Below are 22,703 nucleotides of genomic sequence, written 5' to 3' on the forward strand. Positions count from 1 at the left end.
TAAAAATCTACATTATTAGATGACACGCGTCATTAATCTACCGTTAGATCACAAAATCCAATGGATTGCATGTGTTTTGTGTTTCACTTATACTTAGCGTTTGGATATGAATACATCCCTATAGGGATGTGATCAATTGCTAACTAATTAGCAATCCAAAACTAAGACCAATTTTTAACCATTAGATTATGAGAACTAGTAGTTGATATAATGTCAACTGGAAAATTTAAATGAGTATTAAATAAAATTAAAGGACATTAATGTCAATTCCCTTTTATTAAAATTATCCGAAAACATTAAATTTACGTAACTCTCTCGATTTAAATTATTTTTTCACGAAAAATATATCAAATTAAAGGTAATTTTATAGGGATTCTAACGAGATCTCACATGCATATGTTCCGACGACGTTCGGATGATGAAATTTGATGATTTTTGTTTAAGTTTTCGTATATGTTGATAAGTATATTTTTTATCAACAAATACATAAAAAAATCTCAATATAATGCATATAAAATCTCAATATATTGCATGTAAAATTTCAATATAATACATGTAAAATCTCAATAAAACTTTGTTGATATTTTGTCTACTATTTATTGAGATCCGTAAGATTTAATCTCATCCACTCATTTTAAAATCTAAGGTTGAGATTTGGTCTTGATTTTGGATTATGATGCTATAAGCAATAGAAGAGGACCCCATCCCTATAATATATATATGTATGTATGTGAATGTAAATACAAAATATGGGGTGTTACAACTAGGCATGCACAAACCGACCCGGCCCGGCGGTTAACCGCCGGTTCGGGCCCGCCGGTTCATGAACCGGAACCGGGCCCGGAACCGGCGGGTTGAACCGGCAGAAGGGTTGAAGGGTCAGAAGGGCCGGTTCAGGTTCGGCAATATATTGAACCTGAACCGGCGGTTCAAAACCGGCGGTTCGAACCGCCGGTTCAAAGGGTTAAATAGTGTTTCGTAGGTTAGGGGTTCGTAGGGTTCGCGTAGGGGTTTAGTATAGCCGTTGGAACCGGCGGTTCGCGGGGTAAACCGCCGGTTTGTCGGGGTAAACCGCCGGATCGGGAGCCGGTTTCTGACGGTTCCGGCAACTTTTCAGAGGCTAGGCCGTAGGGTCAGTATGTAGGCCTGCAAAATCGGTCAGAAACCGCCGGTTTTCGGTCAGAAACCGGCGGTTTTCTGACGGAAACCGTGGACAACCCGCCGGTTTAGGGTTGAACCGCCATATGTTTTTGTATATGCAAAAACAATTACATAATTGTATTTGTATATACTCTAGTCGATGAAATATATTTCTCTATACGGCTAAATGAGGGAAACTTTTGACAATTCTACTATATTTGTTGATTGTTAGACGAAACTCAACATTTAAAGTTGAATTGCTAAAGGTGTCCTTAATTTAGTTATGTAGAAAGATCTTCTTCGCCGGTTAAGAGTATATATATAATACACTTATACGTTTAAGAACTTCAACATCGTTTCTTGTCTTTTGTAATTAGTTCTTCACTAGTAGTCTCATTTATATTTAAATTTTGTTTAAGACTTCAAGACCGCCATATGTTTTCAATTTGTAATTGTTGTAACTTGTAACGTGTAATTTGTAAACATGCAATTTCAATAAAATTGCAACATTATCCGTATTTTTTCAATTTTATTTACTCACATTTCATAAAAAAAACAAACTTGAAAAGTGTAATGTAAGTTGATTAAAATTGAAAAGTTGAAAAATGGAAAAAAAAAAAAAATCGTCGGACCGTCGAACCGGCCCGGAACCGGCGGTTTTGAACCGCCCCGTAACCCGCCGGTTTTTTGAACCGGAACCGGAACCTCCGGGAGCTAGGCGGGCCGGTTTAGGTTCATACATTCCCCGACCCTTGAACCGCCGGTTCATGACCCTGAACCGGCGGTTTTCGACCCTCGTGCATGCCTAGTTACAACAATTGATCTATGTCAGTAGGTGAAATAATTCTGCGACACGTTCTACTATCACACTAATTAAAATATGAAACATCTATGTCAATAATAATTCCGTTGGTGAATAACTTCGACCTGAGCTCGATTAGGATGGTTCTGTCAGGGGCAGTGCCGCTGGGGAAGGAGCTGGAAGTCGTAGACGGTTTTGGACAGGTGAAAAGTGAAAAATAACTTATATTCCTTACTTCATTTTTCATGTCCTTTAAATGATCATTTAATACCGGAAACACTAAATTCAATTTAATTAATCCCTATATTTGTGTAGAGATTATAAGAATTATACTACTAATTGATTTACTTTATTTTACTCTAAATTCAGTGTTAGGAAAATTAGTGGGGTAGTTGGAGGAATGTGAAGTTAAGTCGGATTAACTTGTCATTACTCCCTATTGATGTATTGCATATATAACTAATCGATTTGAATCCTTATTATGGTACCACTTGCATCTAATACTTTGTCAATTTTGATTTATAATATAACTAAATGCACGGTTCCTAGAGAGAGATATTGCACCGAATTTTCAACAAATTCAACATTTATTTATTGAACAATAGAATGGCATAATTAATTTGATTTCATTTTATTTAACCCTTTTTTTATAGTGATGCTCCTGCCTTAGTCGGATAATTTCAATAAATTGTTTAATTAATTATAGAATGACTATCAATCTCTGCAGTTGCTACCACGTAACATGCATGTTAAAAATTTGTACATGAAGTTATGTACTTAGCCATGTATGATAATAATAATATTATCATAATTTGTATCCTTTTTCATGGATACAGCGTGAGACCAGTGAATGGTTTAATGGAAGCGATTTCAACATTCGCTGCAGCTTCTTCTTTGAGCTCGTACTCGATCGTAGATCGAGTTATACATTGCTTCTCGTTTCCCTCCACCTCTATCACATTGAATCTCATACGATACAGCGTGAACCCTAGATCTAGAAATCCACCTTCCACAACCTCTGCCTCCTTCACACGCTTCTCGTTATCCACCACCATGACTTTCTCCTTGAACGACTTCATTCCCCCCCCCCCCATCCCTGCTCAATTAATCAATTAAATTAATTAGGATAATTACATAAATCTAGCGGAAGTTGATTGAACTGAATGTGGATGGTACCTGGATGGAAAACGACCTCGAGAATGGTTCCGGCGCCGCCGTCCTGGGTTGCGAAACACCCAAACCATTTGGTAAGTCAAAGTAGTGCATAATCAAAACCGTATGCTCAATGCTAACGTACATTGAATAAGAAATAAATAATTATCAAGACCTCGTCTTTCAGTAGATAGCATAAAGACTTGTCTCGCTGTTAGATCCAATTCAGTGCTCTACCACACCAATGTCATCTTATTTCAGTAAGGCTTAGAAATATGCGGACTGACATTGCAACCTTTCACGATAGGTAGTCTAGGCCTATTTGGGTTGTGAAATTCTTGTTTTTCTTTGTTCAAAACTGACCGTGTTACCTTAAAGTTGACGTCGCCCACAACCGGTCTACTAAAACAAAGACTTAGACTTTGTTAAGTTACTTATACATTTAAACATGCAATAAACATCCATTAAATGTAAAACATAACAACATTATGGCAAAAATAATTTGTTTCATTCCTTGTAAAATAAAATAAGAGTTTTTACAGTATTCAATCACTCGAAATGTGATTTTTAGTATACAAACTCTAACATTAATATCACCCGGCCGGGTACTTTGATTTGACGGGTCTTTTAGCATAAAACATGATTTTTGACAGGAGAAAAATAGAAGAAAAAGGCTAGGGTTGCAGTCAACACATTCATATTCTACACCTACCGTCTCCACACTCCATACACACCCCAAGAACACCTTCGGAAGATTGAAGCTTCACTCCATAGATCTATCTCACGGGAGTAATTAGTATCTTTTATTCATGTGTTTGTTGGATTCCTTTGTGTTAAACTTGGTTTTCTCCATGAATATGAGTAGCTAAACACTTTTTGTAGAATTCTTGGTGATGATGCACTAATTTCATAGTTTTTATTCAATCAATTTCGTTCTTACCTTGCTCTTGTAGTTATTTGATTATTCTTGGATTTATTCCTTTCAATTGCTTGATCACCACTTGATTGTGTAGGATTAATTAGATTAATCGGGAGATAAAATAATTAATCTGGAAATAAGAATAATTCACACCTTAATACAATAGAACTCGGGAGATTTGAGGTTTTGAGTGAGGTCTTTGATCTTATCGTGCTTTTGGGAGTTAGGGGTTTAGGATTAGAAGTGGACTTCAATTCTAGCACCTAACACCTAATCTACAGGTTTCTCACCTTGGGATGGGGTTTAATCTATAATTGTGATCGAATTAATAACTCTAGGGACACCAAAAGGTAAGGCAAATAGATTGGATAAGAGCTTGGAATTGTGCATCGGATCCTTGAGTTCTACAATTTTCTCCATATTATCTTTTCACAACTTGTTTACTGGTTTTCATTTGTTTACTTGCTTATTATATGCTTTTATTAGCGTTAAAACAAATCAAACCTTTCCCGTTTGTCTAAATAGTAGTTAACATTTGTTCGTGGTAGTTAAGTTGATACAAATTTGTCTGTGTGGGATACGATACTCTTGCTTGCTAATTGCTACACTAGCCCCGTACACTTGCGGGTATTACTTGTGTTGAAATAAGTTGAGTCAAATCGCAATACTCCAAATCCCCAATAATGGATTTTCACTACTTCCTTGCTACTTAAACAAGATCCCAGTATTCTTAGTACCACTGATGTATCTCAGAATCCACTTCAAGGCCATCCAATGATCATTACCAAACTCCTTCATATATCTACTGGTCACGCTTATCCCATGGGCTAAGTCAGGCCTTGTAAATATCATACAGTACATAATGCTTCCTATAATGTTGACATAAGGGATATCTTGCACTTCTAATCTTTCGACCTCTTTCTTCGGGATCTGCTCGAGTGATAGCTTAAAATGTTGTCCCAATGGAATAGACACTCTTAGAATTCTTCAAAACTTCTGAATCAACATTGTCAAGTAATCAGTCTAAGTCCGCCACAATTTCCCTTTGCTTCTATCTCTATGAATGTCCATTCCTAGTATCCTCCGGGCTTCCCCCAAATCCTTCATTTCAAAGTCCTTTTGGAGTTCTTGCTTTATAGTGCTAATTTTTGTAAGATTCTCAGCTCCCACCAACATATCATCAACATACAAGACCAAGTATGCCACTGCCTTTCCATTCAGTGACTTGATGTACATGCAACTATCATAGGCAGACTTGACAAAACCAACATTCATCAGATGTGCATCAAAAGTTTTATACCACTGGCGGCTACTTTGCTTCAACCCATAACAAGCTTTACTTTAGCAAACAAACTTTACTTTCTTGCCCAGGAACTTGAAACCCGAGAGGCTGCTCCATGTATATGGTTTTTCCAAATCACAATGTAGAAAGGCTATCTTTACATCCAACTGATGCAACTCCCAATTTCTTTGGGTGATCACAGACAATAAGATCTTGAGGGATGTGTGTTTCACCACAGGGGAGAAAACTTATAAGATCCTGATGGATTGTGTTTCACTACAGACTACAAGTGTTGTGAGCAATCGCTCTCCATTGATGGTGGAGGCCCTTTACACAATGAACAGGGTAAATTTGGTTTTGATTTATGTTGCCTACAGTGATTAATACACTGCATATCCTTTGACATTGTCATTTGCATAAGCAAACTCCCCCGGGTGTTCAACTCCCGATCTAAGGATATCTCCAAACCTTCCCACAGGTGGTGGGGCGTCATTGTACTCATTCTCAGCCATCGATTATGCTTCTGTCTCACTCAAACTTTCTGAACTTGAACTAAAAATAGGAAATACTACGCAAGGCTATACTACATGAAGTTCTCTTCGATTGGACTTTGGTAACCCGGATAGTTCTCAATCCCCAAGCCTCTCGGTACTCTTCTATGATATGTGAGCTGATTAAAAACCGGTATACCCCTTGATCTAGTGTGCGTTCACAATTGTTTTTTTTTATGATATAAAAATCTGCACAACAGAAAAGAAACCAAGCACAAATACAAAGGTGGCGTTCGGTTGCCCTGACAATGCCATGAGACTATCCATCTAGGATTAAGTTGTGAGATTATTTTACTTGGAAGGGAGAGGCTATGACTAATTATCATGAGACTATCCATCTAGGATTAAGTTGTAGGGGTCAGTCTTATGAACCAAACATACATTTTTAATCATGAGATTTTATCTTGGCAACCGAAAACCCCCTTAGCATACCATTTTGAAGGGGGCAGATCTATTGGATAGAAATATTGATAAGGTTAATTTCACGCATCGGTTATGGGGGTAAATTCAGTAATTTCCAGGATCTAACACATGTTTTAAGCCAGGTGTGTAGAGAAATTCGCCAGGGCCAGGAAGTGGAGGAAGATAATTGTCGGGCGAAGGAATCAAGCAGTAAAGAGAGCAAAAGAACATTATTTACCAGACGGAGAAAATCCCCAAAAGGGGGAAAATTGAAGATTTCAAATAAGAATCTAGAAGATCAACTCCCCGTCTATAAATAGAGGAGCACGCAGTAGAAAAATCATCATCACACCTTCTCGCTTAGCTCACGCTTTCGCACACACACTTCTCTACACACTGCACAGAAATAGGGTAATATAGGGGGTTTCATCGGGTTTTTGACGTTAACGTGGTGTAACACCGTCCTTATAAGGGCGAAGAAACAATTTATTGCTTTTTAGTTAAATTTTCATTTGAATTCCGACCGAGACTTTGCTGTTCAAAGCTCGGGTTTTCTTACTTTTGTTGAAACTTGATTCTGATGGTTATGGAAGTGTTATTTTCTGTTATCGTTGAGTTGATTCTGATGTTGGATGTTGATTTCTGATGTTTGGAGTTAATTTACTTGTTTTGGATGCTTTTCGCACCTGATCTGTTGGATTGGGGTTGAATTGTAGTTGATCGGAGTGAATCATTTCAATCGGCGTTGATGGAGTTAGGTTTAACTGTAGTTGGATTCAGATTGCTTGGATCAGGAGTGGATTGAGCTTCCGATGTGTGGATCTGAAGCAGATTGATTGAATTCTGCGTGGTTGTGGATGTTTAGTTCCTGTTCTTTTGTTTGCTTCGTCTAGTAGTTGTAGATCTACTTATTTTCTGGCTAATCGTAATTTCCGGCGTTCAAATCGTCATGCTCTGTTTTGATCTGGTTTAATGCTCTGTTTTCCACATGTTTGTTTAGAATGTTGAAAGATATGAAGATCGTTGTTAGTTAGACAGTCAGAGTTTCGTTGTTGCAATTTTTCCTTTGTACCTTTCTATTTTGGGAAAATGGTCCCCACTCCATGCTTTGTTACTGTTTAGCTAGTTTAGGAAATCTGTTTGCCAGGCCGAGGAATTGTCATCGCTGTTTTCTTTGAGTTATTTAAGAAAGTTTAGTCCTAATGTATGCATGTGTATTTTCCGTTTCCTAGGTCTAGCTGTCAGGTAAATTTCATTTCCCAGTCTAGTAGCTAATTTCTCAACCCCAAGTTCCGTGGTGGCAGCCAAACCCCTTCCAAAGTCTCCAAATGCATGCAAACACATCCATCTTCGTGGGATCGATCCCTACTTCCTTGTACTAGCCAATAGTATAGCGGGTTGAGGGTTTTGAAACAGGAAATTGTGTGTCCGACGACCTGAATTTTGAAGGTTCTCTGAGTTCCTAGACCATGTCATCTAGCGAATTCTCTGGACCCGATAAACTTGACATAACAAAGTACACACAGTCCTTGAATCCCATAGTTTCAAATGGCGCCGTTGTCGGGGATGGATGACGTTGTGTATGTTTGTGTTTAGAGGTTTTGGCGTATGTAGTTTCATTTTAAATTGTCTGTTTTCTTTCCAGTTCAGTTTATGCGCAAGGGCTCAAGGTTCGGACATTGGAATTACACACCTGGTTGGAGAAGGGCTCAAGGTTCGGACATTGGAATTACACACAGTCTAGTTGGCAGTTCAAGGAAACAACATTCCCAGTTACCACCAGATCAGGGCTAACAACAGGAGATCCAGAACCGTTGAGTTCAGATAGTGACGAGGATCATAAATCGTCAGTCAAAGAGGAGTTTGAGTCATATTCAGATACAGAGGAAGAAAAGATCGGTGACATGGCACACGTAGTCGATCCCGATCCTGAGATCGGTTCACTCACTGCCCATCTAGATGGTGAGCCAGCCTAGGCTATTTTTACAAATCAGCGTCAGAGGTCCATCGACATCAAGACGAATGTGCTAGGCGTTCTACCAATGTTCTCTTGGCGAAAGAACGAGTGTCCATATGAGTTCCTGAACGAGTTTAGCAAGCTGTGCAGTATTCAGAAAAGGCCCAACTATGCAACGGATGAGGACTATCGCCTACGCGCAATTCCATTCGCTTTGAAGGGAGAAGCCAACACATGGCTGTTAAGGTTGCCACAGGATTCTATCTGTACCTGGGGAGTTTTCACATTGGTCTTCTTAGACTACTTTTTCCCTTCGAACAAAATCAATGCCCTCAAGAAGGATATTCTGGAGTGTAAGCAGGATTATGATGAGTCCTTGAGTCACTATTGGTCACGTTTTAAAGGGTTGCTCGATGCTTGTCCAAATCACAGGATGATAGAGGCTGAAACCTTTTATCTGTTCTACGAGGGAGCAAACCCTGAGTCAAAGGATCTGATGAATTCCTCGAGTGGGGGAAATTTTACAAAGAAGTAAGTAAGTGAAGCTAGAGAAACTTTGGGAAGGTTGATTGATGCAAAGAAGGCATATGATAACCCACGCAACATTATGAGGAGAGGCTCAGCCAATGCGGTGATGGAACAGGGTGATGAGAGAGTGGAGGTCAGGATTGACAGGTTGGAAAAAGCACTTCTGAATGCGATTGAGAAAAGCCCTGCCTCACAAGAAATAGAGAAAACTCCAGGCCCAGAAGAAACTCCACCCCAGCAGTACTATGGCCCTCAAGAGGGAGAATACCAGGCCTAGGTGAATTCGATGGGAAGCTGGAATCCAGATGGGAGTTGGAACTAAGGGAAACAGAAGGAGGCTCCATGGAGAATTCACCCAAACTTTAGATGGTCCGACAACGATCCAACCCAGCCACCTCCACAGCAGAATACCAATTATGCACACCCACCAGAGAGGCAGTCTAACTGGTCAGGGAGAAACCAGGAGGGGCAGAACAACTGGGGCAATCGGAATCAAGGAGACCACTCTAATTGGGGCAATAGGAACCAGAATAACCAAGGGAAGTCCTATGTGCCACCGCACCAGAGGAACAACCCAGGAAATTATCAGAACTCCCAACCCAATTACCAGGGGAACCAGGGGCCAGGAAATCAGTACAACAACAATTCAAGAGGTGAACGAAATTTTCGCTCGAATCAGGGAAATGGACCTAATCACAGTCAAGGATCAGGTACCAGTCAACCGAATTCCAGATCACAGAGAAGCATGTATGACATGGTACACGACCTAGTCAGTACGCAGCAGCGCATGAAGAGCAATTTGTAGTCCAACAATGACATGGTGCATAAACTTCAGGATGCTCAGATGGAACACAAGGCTGCGATGGACATGATGGCAAAACAGTTATCTCAGATCGCAACCTCCCTAAGTGTGCTGCGAGGGAACGAAGGGAAAATCCCTGCCACAGTCAAGCCACCGGACAGGGAAAACATCAGTCAAATCACTCTGAGGTCCGGACATGGTTATGAAGGTCCTACGATGAAAGTGGATGGAAACATACCTCTCGCGATGAGCAAGGAGAAGGAGAACCCAAGTTCCTATAAAGGCTATACTGAAACAGGGGAGACCAGAACAGAGGATGACGTTCAGACTGGTGATTTGGGAAGACCACTACCCCGGATGGCTGACCCATTCTTCCTAGACCCGGAGCCCAAGGTAGAGGTTTAAAAGGTGATGAAGGAAACTGGAGAATACTCTAAGGGAGATTCCCCTAGCATGGTGAAGCAAGTAAAGCCATTTCCCTACGGAGGAGAGGCCAAGAAGAAAAAGGATGAACCGGTAGACTTCATGGACATCTTTGGGAAGCTGGAGATCAACTTGTCGTTCCTGCAGGCCTTGAAGCTGCCTATCTTCAGCAAGTTCTTCATAGAGTTCATCGTTGGGAAGACTAAACCCAGTGACAAGATATTGATCGGGGAAAACGTGTCGGCAGTGATACAGAAGCCAAGGATGCCCTCAAAATACACGGACCCGGGTATGTTCACTCTACCCATTTCTAATGGTGATATCAGAATTGAGCATGCTATGTGTGACCAAGGAGCGTCAATAAATGTTTTACCGCTTTCCATCTATAAGAGGTTGGTAGGAGTAGGAATCGTGGATACGAAAGTGGTAATCCAGTTAGCGGATAGGTCGTGCATTTGTCCAGAGGGGGTTTTAGAAAATGTGATAGTCAAGGTGCATGATTTCCTGTACCGTGCCGATTTCCATGTGATAAAGATGAGTGAAAATGAATCTGCCGAGTCTAGCGGGGTACTTCTAGGGAGACCTTTCTTACGCACGGCTAAGACAATCATTGATGTTTTTGATGGTACCATATGCTTGGATTATCATGGGGAAAAATACACGTTCAGCATAGATGAAGCCATGAAGAAACCTTTAGATGTAGAAAATTTGCATGCCATAGATGTCATTAACCCCCTGGTCCAAGAATATCTTGAGACTCAATTAATGCAGTAACAGATCGACAATTCAGAGTTGAGTCACAACATCGACAGAGAAGTTGCAGGATTGTGTGAAGCCATGAACACTTTCGAGTTGACCGATGAGGAACTTGTGCAAGCGATCGTGGAGTTTTGCGGAAATCTTGAACTTGTCAGGTCAAGGAGATCAGCCCATGTTGCGAGTATGGAAAATTTACCAGGGCCAGAGATGGAGAAGAATCCCTTGCCCCAAGCAATGAGTGTGCCCAAGAAAGAACTGAAAACACTTCCACCTGGTCTGAAGTATGCATATTTGGAGGAGAACGAGATGTTCCCTGTGATAGTAAACAGCAACTTGACCCAGGAACGGGAAGGGGAGTTATTGGAAGTCATCCGAAGGAACAAGAAGGCCATTGGATGGACTCTCTCAGACCTAGTGGGGATCAGCCCTGATCTTTGGAGGAAGGTGCAAAAGCTCATAAGGATCCGCAAAGAAAGTTGAACCCGAACATGAGGGAAGAGGTCCTGAAGGAAGTATTGAAATTGCTATCTCTGGGCATTATCTATTCGATCCCAGATAGTGAGTGGGTCAGCCCTGTTCACATGGTGCCTAAGAAGTTAGGGATTCAGGTGGAAGATGTGTATAGATTACAGGAAGCTGAACGAAGCAACTAGGAAGGACCATTTCCCATTACCCTTTATCCACCAGATGCTGGAGAGATTGGTTGGGAAGCAGTATTTTTGTTTCTTAGATAGATAAAACAGATTCTTCCAGATCTATGTAGATCTCGAGGATCAAGAGAAGATGACGTTTACGTACCCCTTCGGGACGTACGCATACAGAAGAATGTCGTTTGTTCTGTGCAATGCGCGGGCACCTTTCAACGTTGCATGATGAGTGTCTTCTCGGACCTACTGGAGGTATGTATTGAGATCTTCATGGATGACTTTACCGTGTATGGGAGCTCTTTTGATTCCAGTTTAGCCAATCTAGACCTTGTACTGAAGAGATGCCAAGAGAAGAATTTGGTTCTCAATTTTGAGAAATGCCACTTCATGGTACTGGAAGGAATTGTCCTAGGTCATGTGGTTTCAGAGAAAGGCATTCAGGTGGATAAGGCAAACGTGGACGTGATCTTGAAGTTGCCCTACCCTACGAATCAGAAAGAAGTCAGAGGATTCCTAGGTCATGCAGGGTTCTACAGAAGGTTTGTCAAAGATTTCGTGAAAATCGCGCAGCCGCTTACCCACCTCTTGCATAATGATGTGGAATTCGTCTTCGACCAAGATTTTAAAAAAGCTTTCCAACTTCTGAAGGATAAGCTTGTGTCGGCCCCCATAATTAGAGCACCCGACTGGACTCATCCGTTTGAAGTCATGTGCGATGCAAGTGATTTTGCAGTGGGAGCAGTACTAGGTCAAAGAATTGATGGGAAGAGCTACGTGATCTTCTACGCCTCAAAAACCCTTAATCAAGCCCAGAAGAACTATGATACCATGTAGAAGGAAATGTTAGCTGTCGTGTATTCATTCGAGAAGTTCCGACCATATCTGCTTGGGTCAAGGGTGATTGTTTTTACAGACCGCGCAGCTATCAAGTACTTACTGGCGAAGAAGGAGTCTAAGCCAAGGTTAATCCGATGGGTGTTGCTTTTACAAGAGTTTCAAGGAGATACCGAGAAAGCTATACCAGATGCATTCCCGGAGGAACATCTTTACTGGATAGGAGAATCTCCTAGACCCATCAGATGGGAAGAAGTGATGGCAGCAATAGGTCCAGGAGATGCTGAAATAGGGAAATATCCGCTGAACGCAGAACTGTGGTTCGCTGACCTGGCAAATTGCTTAGTCACAGGAGAGGTACCTAGTTCGCAGGAAATTTCCCGGGCCCAGAAGATGAAACTCAAAAGCGAGGCAAAGTACTATTTTTGGGACGATCCTTACTTGTGGAAGATGGGAGCCGATCAGGTGATAAGAAGATGTATCCCAGAATGGGAGCAGAGGGATGTACTTAATCACTGCCATGCATTAGCATGTAGAGGTCATTTTAGACCAAGGAAGACTGCAAGGAAAGTCTTAGACAGTGGATTCTACTGGCCCACGCTAAACAAGGATTCTTTTGAATTCTGTCAAAATTGTGAGATGTGCCAGCAAACTGGAGGAATTTCGAAGAGAGATGAGATGCCACAAATCCCAGTAATCGTTTGCGAGATCTTCGACATATGGGGTATGGATTTCATGGGACCATTCCCATCATCCTATGGCAATACCTATATACTGGTCGCGGTGGATTATGTATCCAAGTGGATAGAAGCCAAGGCTACGAGCTCCTGTGAGTCAAAGGAAGTGGCGAAGTTTTTAAAGGTTAACATTTTTAACAGATACGGTGTGCCCCGAGCCATCATATCAGACCAGGGAACACACTTCTGTAACCGAACTATAGAAACCTTGATGAGAAAATATGGAGTTCACCATAGACTTTCCACTCCTTACCACCCCAGTCAAATGGCTAGGCAAAAATCTCCAATCGAGAGATAAAAAGCATTCTGGAAAAAATGGTTAACACGTCAAGGAAAGATTAGAGCAAGCGGTTGGATGATGCGCTCTGGGCCTACAGGACTGCATTCAAGACACCGATAGGAATGTCGCCTTATAGATTGGTTTTTGGAAAAATGTGCCACCTCCCCGTCGGGGTGGAGCATAGAGCATATTGGGCAGTCAAGGAGATAAACATGAAGCCCCAGGCCAGTGAAGAAGAGAGGAAGTTGCAGTTACAAGAGCTGGAGGAATTGAGACTTGAGTTATATGATGATGCAATGTGGTATAAGGAGAAAACGAAGTTGTGGCATGATAAAAACCTCCGGGTCAAGGAATTGCAGGTGGGTCAGAAGGTGCTCCTTTCCAGTCCAGGCTCAAGTTGATGCCTGGTAAGCTGAAGTCAAAATGGATCGAACCTTACACCATTGTTGGCCTTCGAGCAAACGGAGCTTTGGAGATATAGGGAAGCGTTTCTAACTCTATTCTTTTCCATGTTAATGGTCATAGAGTTAAGATATTTAGGGATGGGTCAGAGTTGTGTGTAGTGGAGGAAGTGCCACTACGCGCACTCCCTGTCATTGCCTAAGCGGTGAAGTGATTTGAGTATTCTCCGAGAAATCTTGGGTCAGGTAAATGGGGATCTAATGCTAAGTCTATGCACTGAACCTGGGGATCCCGAGAATACTCAGACACGAGTGTAAATAATATAAATATGTTTTTAAAAGTAAAAAAACACTAAACAAAGGAAAAAATATTAATTAATCTTCCAAAAATATTTTTGAAACACCAACTTGCCCTGGGAAATCTCATGATCTCCTCGACCTGGGAGGTTGATGTTTCGTTTTATCTCTAGTAGTTGTGATAGGGGAGGCAGTTCAGAAGAAGCGGGGGAATTAGTACAAAAAAAATTCAAAATTTGAATTTCAAATTCTAGGATAAGATCAGGAGGTGTACGGTTTCTGACGCATTGCGTCAGTTGCCGACCGTCTCTCTCCCTTAATATCTTTTTCTTTTCCTTTAATTTTATTTCCTTTCTTTTTGTATTTCCTTTTGTATTGGCTTTCCTTCATAAAAAAATAATTCCCCAAATTATAACTTCTCTCTTCCAATTATTTTCTCTCAAACCTTTACTTTTCTTTTCTTTGTTTTCGTTGAAGTGCAGCCCCAAGAAACCACCAGAAAACCACCGCAAACCACCACAAAATTCCAGTCAAGAAGTCATGAAGAAGACAACCACAAACACCACCACAGAAAAAAGAAACCCTGTTCCCGAGGCACAAGCCGTGAGGTGACCGGATTCTGTTCTGGAAAGTTCTACCGAAAAGTCGACCACCGCCCAGACGACCACCAACCTCGACGCAGAGGATATTATGGAGGAATTTATCACAAAATTCAGGAGTAAGGAGGCGGCGATGGAGTTGTTCGTCCGCTTCTCAACGCCGCGTGAAAGGAGAAAGCCGACCCAACCCACATTCCAAGCACCACCACAACCGTCCAATCTCAAAGCTACCGATACCTTCCCCACCGAAAGTTCCCAAGTTTCAGCCGAAGCCCCTGCCCCAAATCAACCACATGCAGCAGCGGCTCAGAGCAAAAATGTAGAGGGATCAGAGACGGAGGAGGGAGGCGGAGGGGAAGGTGTTGGTGTTAGCCCTATGGAGACTGTTGAGGGGGAAACCCAATGTTGGTGTTGATAAGCTTGACGGGGAGACCCCTGGTACTATGGAGGGTATAGAGGGGGAAACCCCGTGAAGAATGTGGAGGGGGAAACCCCTTGTGAGAGTTTGGAGGGGGAAACCCCTTTTGCTGGGAATGATGAGGAGGGGAAAGCCCCTGTTGATTTTGAGGAAGAGATTCTTCAGGAGATGGAGGAGGAATTCGCAGATGGCGACGACGAGGAAGAAGAAACAGAGAAGGAGATAGTGGACCTCGACAACGAGGAGGAGATGACGCCGGTCGATGATAGGACAGCCAGAAGGATGATTAGGCAAAGTAGGAGGATAGAGGAACTGATGGAGACACCCAGGGCTAGGAAACTTCAGTTCGATGCTCAAGGGGCAGGAGTTGAAGCAGAAGAAGATGCTCCGGGACCGGGGGACGAGCTTGGGGAAGTAGAGACAAGGCGCTTGGCTGCTGAGCGCAAACGCAAAGGGAAGCAAGAAGCTCAGGTCCCACTTAAACGGTCCAGAGAAACTCCAGCCGCCGAGCTAACTGAGGAGCTATTACTGGAAGCCACTAAGCTGCCGTTCACAAAGGGATTGGAAGGCCCAAGTACAAATAGTGAAATAGACGATGACGATGAGGATGTGCAAGCAGAGGAGCTTAACTATGAAAGGACAGAAGTCTGGGTGACAAAGAAGCTGCTGAAAGAAATGGGAGAATTTGTTAATCCGAGGAGGGCCCAGACTTACAAGGAGCGAGGAGCAAGTGGGAAACTGGCAAAATCTGGGAAGCGATATGATCCGGAGGCACTCCGGGAGATTGATTCGGAAGAGGAATTCCTTTCGCACATACAAGACATTGGGTTCGAATGGTTATTGAAACACATCACGGCGCAGGTGCCCACTGCTTTAGCCAGAGAATTCTTTTCTATCTTCCGACTCAAGTCCACAGTTGATCTAGACGCTGACTCCATCGCCTTTAGGCCCGCAGTTGATCTAGACGCTAACTCCATCTCCTTTAGGATGTTCAATGTGGAGTATGAAATGAGTATCCAGGAGGGGTCTTTAAGAATGGGTCTATTTACCTATGCAGAGGACGAGGAAGGAATATGGAATGAACGCATGGTCGGTCCCCCTAAGTACACCCCGGGATTCAGGCCGCAGGTAGCGTGGGAGTTCATTACTCACAAAAGGGGTTGGGACCTTCAAGACAAGCCAATCAATGGGGTTCCACATCTCTAACCACCCCCTCCGATTTGCTCAAGTCTTCATCGGATACAACTTAATGGGAACAGCAAGCTCTGCCCTCACAACTCCTGAGCTTTACTTCACCTGGTGTATGTCGAAAAAGATCAAGGTCCACCTGGGCTACTGGTTGGCTCAAGAGTGCCATCTGATGACCTCTAACCCTTCTCACCACCTATACACCTGCCACATCCTCGGTGCCTACCTCCAGCGTAACATAGTGATGAAGATTGCCAAGTCTGCACCTGACGTGCGCATGTGTGAGGCTCCGGAGCTGTTCAACGTGGAGTATTTCTTCAACAAGGGTCTCCTTTACATGGACGACATGGATGTGTGTTTTTATGAGGTAGAAAAGGCAGAGGCCCCGGTGAAGCGTGAGTTGGATGGAGTGGAGGCGTCGACCAGTGTGGACAGTGAAAGCTTGAAGAAGGAGATGATGGAAGTTCGAAAAGAACTTGGTGAAGTTCGCGGAGAGATACAGGCGCTCAAGGGGAGCATCAATGATTTGGCAGGGAAATCGTTCATGCAGAATGATCGGATGGCGGACGCGGTGAGAATTATGATGAAGATGGTCGACTGGCTGAAGAAAAAATTTCCACCGACCCAGCGGAAGCTGCCTCCTGAACCAAGCAGTGTAACCATGTAGCCTGGTCAAGGAAGTTCATCTCTCCAGAACCCTTTGTCCGTGTCCCAACCCGTGGCAACCCTGACTGTGAGAAAGCCTATATCTAAGCAAGCTGAGATTGAAGAAGAGGAACCGGCGTCGCCGGTTAAGAAGAAAGTGAAGATGAACCGCCCCAACGTACCACCAAAGTCTGGCTTCCGTGGGGGCCAGACTCAGAATTGATACCCCCCAAGACCAAGTAAATTTATATTTCAGCATTTTCATTTTTCCTTTTGTCTATAGTGCATGTTCGTGTCTTGAGTTTGTGAATATGTGTTTCTGTGATTAGCATGCTTAGTTATGTACATGTGTTCTCTTCCACTTAGCTCAATCCTTGGTCTAAGTGTGAGAAGTTTACGTTAATATGGCATGCTTATGTTTCTGTTAGGAAGTAATATCTTCTCCCACTTAGCCCGGTGCCCGGTCTAAGTGTGAGAAGTTTATTTTGTACATATGTGTTTCGTGAAGTATGTCTTTATTGCTTTAGTTTGGTGTATGTGTGCACCAACTGCCCTGTTTCCCCCCTTCACTAGGATTGCTTGGGGACAAGCTTGAGTGAAGTGGGAGGGAAGAGGAAGTTAGTGCAGTCTGTGTCCAGCATGCGTAGAAGTTGCTAGGTCTAGGAGTCAGTTTTTCTTTTTTATGATTTATGTGTTTAGCATGAGCTGGTGAAATAATAAAGCAAGATTCCCTTAGTGAGAGTAACTGAAGAGAGGATGCACGTCAACCTTGAGGCCTCTTTCCTTAATAAACTGAATCGGTTTGAATGAATTAAGGACGATAGAACATGCCTTAGCTGATCTAGTTTTAAAGCCCTCCATAAAGTGAGTTATAAGCCTAAACACTTTATTCTAACACACATAAAGAGAGGGGTTGCCACATGATGCTTAGGGAGAGAAGTTAGAAAGGAGGAAATTCTAAGGCGGATAAGTATAGCTTCACAGGCCTGGGAAAAGGGTACTGGAGGTATAAGCTGGACGAAGTCCAGGAAAAGGAGGTATAAGCTGGCGAAGTCCAGGGGGGATATATATAAAAAAAATTACATTGGGAGGTATAAGTTGGACGACGTCTAGGAAGATTAGGAGGTATAAGCTGGACGAAGTCCAGATGGAATGGGAGAATAAAAATCCAAGGGCAGGATGCAATAGTAACCTGACCCATGAATTAAAGGGAGTAGGAGCTATCAAAAGAGAATTCTCATAACTCGAGGCATCAGTGGTATAGCAATATAAAGAGTGAACGATCCTAACATCCCTGGTGATGAATGAGTGATCAAGCGAATCCAACAATTGGTGAAGTCATAGGCTATCTTGACAAACTGACAAGCCGACTAGGTGGAAAAAGGGAAGGGGAAGATTCGGAGACTGTAGACAATCGCATTGACCTTAAGCTTGAGGGGACGACTGCTTAATAATTGAAACTAGTTCATGCATATGTGTTTTGTTTTTCTTTTTTTTGGGTCAGTTTTATGTGTCTAGGTCTAGGAGTTTGTTGTCTCTTTATTTTAGGGTCGGTCGTAGGATAACCAGGCATTGAAATTCGCCTTATTTCTTTTTCTTGTCTTTATACTCGAGGACAAGTATGATTTAAGTGTGAGCGGTTTGATAAGGCTAATTTCACGCATCGGTTATGGGGGTAAATTCAGTAATTTCCAGGGGTCTAACACATGTTTTAAACCAGTTGTGTAGAGAAATTCGCCAGGGCTAGGAAGTGGAGGAAGATAATTGCAGGGCGAAGGAATCAAGCAGGAAAGAGAGAAAAAGAGCATTATTTACCAGACAGAGGAAATCCCCAGAAGGAGGGCAAATTGGAAATTTCAAAGAAGAATCTAGAAGATCAACTCCCCGTCTATAAAAGGAGCACACAGCAGAAAAATCATCATCACACCTTCTCGCTCTTAGCTCACGCATTCGCATACACACTTCTCTACACACTGTACAGAAATAGGGTAATATAGGGGGTTTCATCGGGTTTTTGACGTTCGACGTGGTGTAACACCGTCCTTATAAGGGCGAAGAAACATTTTACTGCTTCTTAATTAAATTTCCATTTGAATTCCGACAGAGACTTCACTGTTCGAAGCTCGGCTTTTCTTACTTTTTGTTGAAACTTGATTCTGATGGTTATGGAAGTGTTATTTTCTGTTATCGTTGAGTTGATTCTGATGTTGGATGTTGATTTTTGATGTTTGGAGTTGATTTACTTGTTTTTGGATGCTTTTCGCACCTGATCAGAGTGATCAGAGTGAATTTCGACGTGGTGCTTGGATTGGGGTTGAATTGTAGTTGATCAGAGTGAATCTGTTGAATCGGCGTTGATGGAGTTGGGTTTAATTGTAGTTGGATTCAGATTGCTTGGATCCGGAGTGTATTGAGCTTTCGACGTGTGGATCTGGAGCATATTGGTTGAATTCTGCATGTTTGTGGATGTTTAGTTCTTGTTCTTTTATTTGCTTCGTCTAGTAGTTGTAGTTCTGCTTATTTTATGGCTAATCGTAATTTCTGACGTTCGAATCGTCATGCTCTGTTCCGAACTGGTTTAATGTTCTGTTTTCTACATGTTTATGTTTGGAATGTTGAAAGATATGAAGATCATTGGAGAGTCAGAGTTTCGTTGTTGCAGCTTTTCATCCGTACCTTTCTGTTTTAGGAAAATGGTATCCACTGCATGCTTTGTTGCTGTTTAGCTAGTTTAGGAAATCTGTTTGCCAAGCCGAGGAATTGTCATCGCTATTTTCTTTGAGTTATTTAAATATGGTTTTGCATAGATCAAAACCCTATATATATATATATATATATATATATATATTATAGGGATGTATTCATATCTACACGCTAAGTATAAGTGAAACACAAAACACATGCAATCCATTGGTTTTTGATCTAACGGTTAGATTAATGTCACGTGTCATCTAATAATGTAGATTTTTAGCCTAATAATGTACCTCAACTAATAATGTAGCATTTTGTTTAAAAATGTACAGTTTTAGTCTAATAATGTAAATTTCTAGTCTAATGTACCTCGGCTAATAATGTAGATTTTTAGTATGATAATGTAACTAATCACAATCATCCAATCTAATGATCCAAGGGTTGTGATTTGTGTTGTGTTTTACACTAAGATGCTGTAAGGACCCTAGCACACCCCATTATATATAGGTATATATATATATATAGATTGCAGTAATTACTCCTAATTAAATCCTCCAATAAAAAAAATCACCAAATATTCTATTACCTATTCAAAGTTTTATGTTCGTCAAATTAATACTAATTTAAAAATATTAATAATCACAGATAAATTTCAAGATCAATTAAATGCATTCCATATACTACTCATTTTATCTATCCATTCCATGTTTGTTTCATGTCTTTTATTCCCTTAATCAAATTCTAAGTTACTATTTCCACTAGTTACTTTATACTCCGTAATTACTAATCTTACTTAGTAAATCCTCAAATTTAGTTTAACATCCATAGTCATTCTAAATCATATTTCTTTTACCAAATCTTATAAATAAAACTCATTAACCTTATCAACTAAACTTCTTTAATTTCAATTTATTTGCAATCGTTAGAATATGCTTCAATCATCAATTCTAGTCTCATTTCTATGGTTAATCCACTCATATAATCACACTTAGTTATTAGTCATTACCATATTCAATTCCTTACTAAAAAAACATCTTTCACTTCAATATTCCAATCAATTTCCAAAAATATATCAAATGACCATTATAAATTCTAATAAATTTATTTTAGTCACTAAATAAGATATATTATTCATTTTCAACAACAATTTGACCAATTATGATTCATGGATTAATGCACTAAGATAGTTAGTTCATACCCAAAATCATACATAGGTTCAACTCAATTTAGTTCAATGGAAAAACTTATGTTTCCGACGTCTACGGACAAGGATTGATAGATAAACTCAAAACGTAACACACACCTTATTTGACAACCAACGACGTCAGAAAATTTTTACCTCATAACCTATCATAAGTTTCAAATAAAAGAAAAATAGGATAAAAGAGAGCCCTACCTTGATAACCATACGTTGGTTCGACTGGTTCAAAGCGTCAACACAAATTAAGTGAAACTATTATAGATTGCAACTTCTTCTTCCTCCTTTGATTACTAATCGGTTGATTCTCCAAAGTGGGGTGAATAGTAGGCTAGTAGCTATATTTGATTTTATAGCAAGAGCCACATTATTTAATTAATTATGAATAATAAATGACAAATGATACTATTTTGATCATTCATATTCTTTCTAGATGATTCCATGTATAAGTGTCTTGATTGTAGTAAAAAAATAATTACAAACCTAAAAAAATCGTGCCTCTCGAAGAGTTTTGGAGATAAAAATATACATAGCATCTTTTATGCAAAATGACCATTTCTCCCTTTTATTGTATACGCTATATAATTTCCGATTTAATTCTATTTTCTTGCTCAATCTGACTGACGTGATACTTGTGTAACCCCAATTCTATATAAAATAACATTCAGTGTTGTGCACAAATTATAAAAATTTCAGCCTAAATTGACAAATTTGTGTAGAAAGGAATTTTCCAACTAAACCCTGATTTGGGGTGTTACAATTATGTCTTGAACTAGCCTTTTCAGCACAACTTTTTCAAAGCGGACTGCTATTTGTTCAACAATCGTTGGCCGCCAGCGGTCAGCTGGGTGGGTCGAATGCTCCAGATTTTCATCTTCGAGTTTTAGCTATCTTTTTAGGCTCAAATTTGCAAATTTCTCACAAAACACGTCAAAATACCAAAATAGATAAAATATGTAATTATTGGACATGTAATGCAACATTGATACTCAAAAAGGACCAAATAAAGGCCCTAAAATAGTGCAAAAACCGAGCGTATCAAAGAGTGTGACTTTTAATAGCTAACGTAGGGAGTAGGATTTTCTTGTGGCAGCTTTTTCAAGATTTCATAGTTATGAGTTGATAAAATATGTAGATCCATATTGATTGTTGTTATTAAAAGCATGAAAAAAGAGAAAATGAAATACAGAGATATATAGTAGGAGGATAGAAATTTATTTTAGAAACCATGAAAATAAAACACGCAGTCCCAGGTTAATAGTAGATCAATTGTCATTGTTGCGGCTATAGTTGATCAATTGTCATTGTTGCGGAGCAAATACTTAGCACAGAGTAGCATGAGGCCAGTGAATGGTTTAATGGAAGCGATTTCAACATTCGCTGCAGCTTCTTCTTTGAGCTCGTACTCGATCGTAGATCGAGTTATACACTGCTTCTCGTTTCCCTTCACCTCTATCACATTGAATCTCGTACGATAGATCCAGAAATCCACCTTCCACAACCTCTGCCTCCTTCACACGCTTCTCGTTATCCACCACCATGAATTTCTCCTTGAACGACTTCATTCCCCCTCCCATCCCTGCTCAATTAATCAATTAAATTAATTAGGATAATTACATAAATCTAGCGGAAGTTGATTGAACTGAATGTGGATGGTACCTGGACGGAAAACGACCTCGAAAATGGTTCTGGCGCCGCTGTCCCCTTGGACGACGTCGACCCGGCTGATAAAGTCGGAGTTGGCTTCCTCCGCCACTTTGGGGAGCTGTAGAGTGCCGTAGAGCTTCCACGCTTCGGTTGCCGGTACATCAACCGTCATCTCAGCGGACATTGTTCCGTACATCTTTGATTTCGGTTGCGGCGGATGTGATTATGCACAACAAAGAGGAGTTGAGATTGAGGGGGTTATTATTTATTAAAATAAGGGTGTGGTTGAATTGGTAAATAGGGGCATTCATAGAGCATTTAACGGCCCAATATAGTGTTTGATTTGTTGGTTAAATTTTCTGTGTGACTCGTTTATTATCTCAATATAGTGTTTGATTTGTTGG

At 41.0% G+C, this 22,703-nt stretch overlaps 1 protein-coding gene across 1 annotated transcript; it reads right to left on the reverse strand.

Annotated features, from left to right (window-relative positions):
* Positions 1–2,766: 2,766 nt before the first annotated feature.
* LOC121767081 (norbelladine synthase-like) lies at positions 2,767–22,644 on the reverse strand. The gene is made up of 3 exons (XM_042163282.1): positions 22,312–22,644; positions 22,133–22,231; positions 2,767–2,936 (listed from the first exon to the last, which is right to left on the reverse strand). The coding sequence occupies exons 1-3, from the start codon at positions 22,493–22,495 to the stop codon at positions 2,767–2,769; spliced, it is 453 nt and encodes a 150-aa protein (XP_042019216.1). The 5' UTR covers positions 22,496–22,644.
* Between the last annotated feature and the right edge of the window lie 59 nt (positions 22,645–22,703).

The sequence above is a fragment of the Salvia splendens genome, chromosome 15 (assembly GCF_004379255.2).
Source record: "Salvia splendens isolate huo1 chromosome 15, SspV2, whole genome shotgun sequence".
In the NCBI taxonomy this organism is placed as follows: domain Eukaryota; kingdom Viridiplantae; phylum Streptophyta; class Magnoliopsida; order Lamiales; family Lamiaceae; genus Salvia; species Salvia splendens.

What these genes read in the sequence shown, in the direction of transcription:
- LOC121767081 (XM_042163282.1), bottom strand. Translation starts at nt 22,495, where the DNA reads ATGTACGGAACAATGTCCGCTGAGATGACGGTTGATGTACCGGCAACC. An exon ending in CGAGGTCGTTTTCCGTCCAG is followed by an intron (nt 22,232 to 22,311) that starts GTACCATCCACA and finishes TTAATTGAGCAG; the next exon opens with GGATGGGAGGGGGAATGAAG. An exon ending in TGTGGAAGGTGGATTTCTGG is followed by an intron (nt 2,937 to 22,132) that starts ATCTATCGTACG and finishes GTGGATTTCTAG; the next exon opens with ATCTAGGGTTCACGCTGTAT.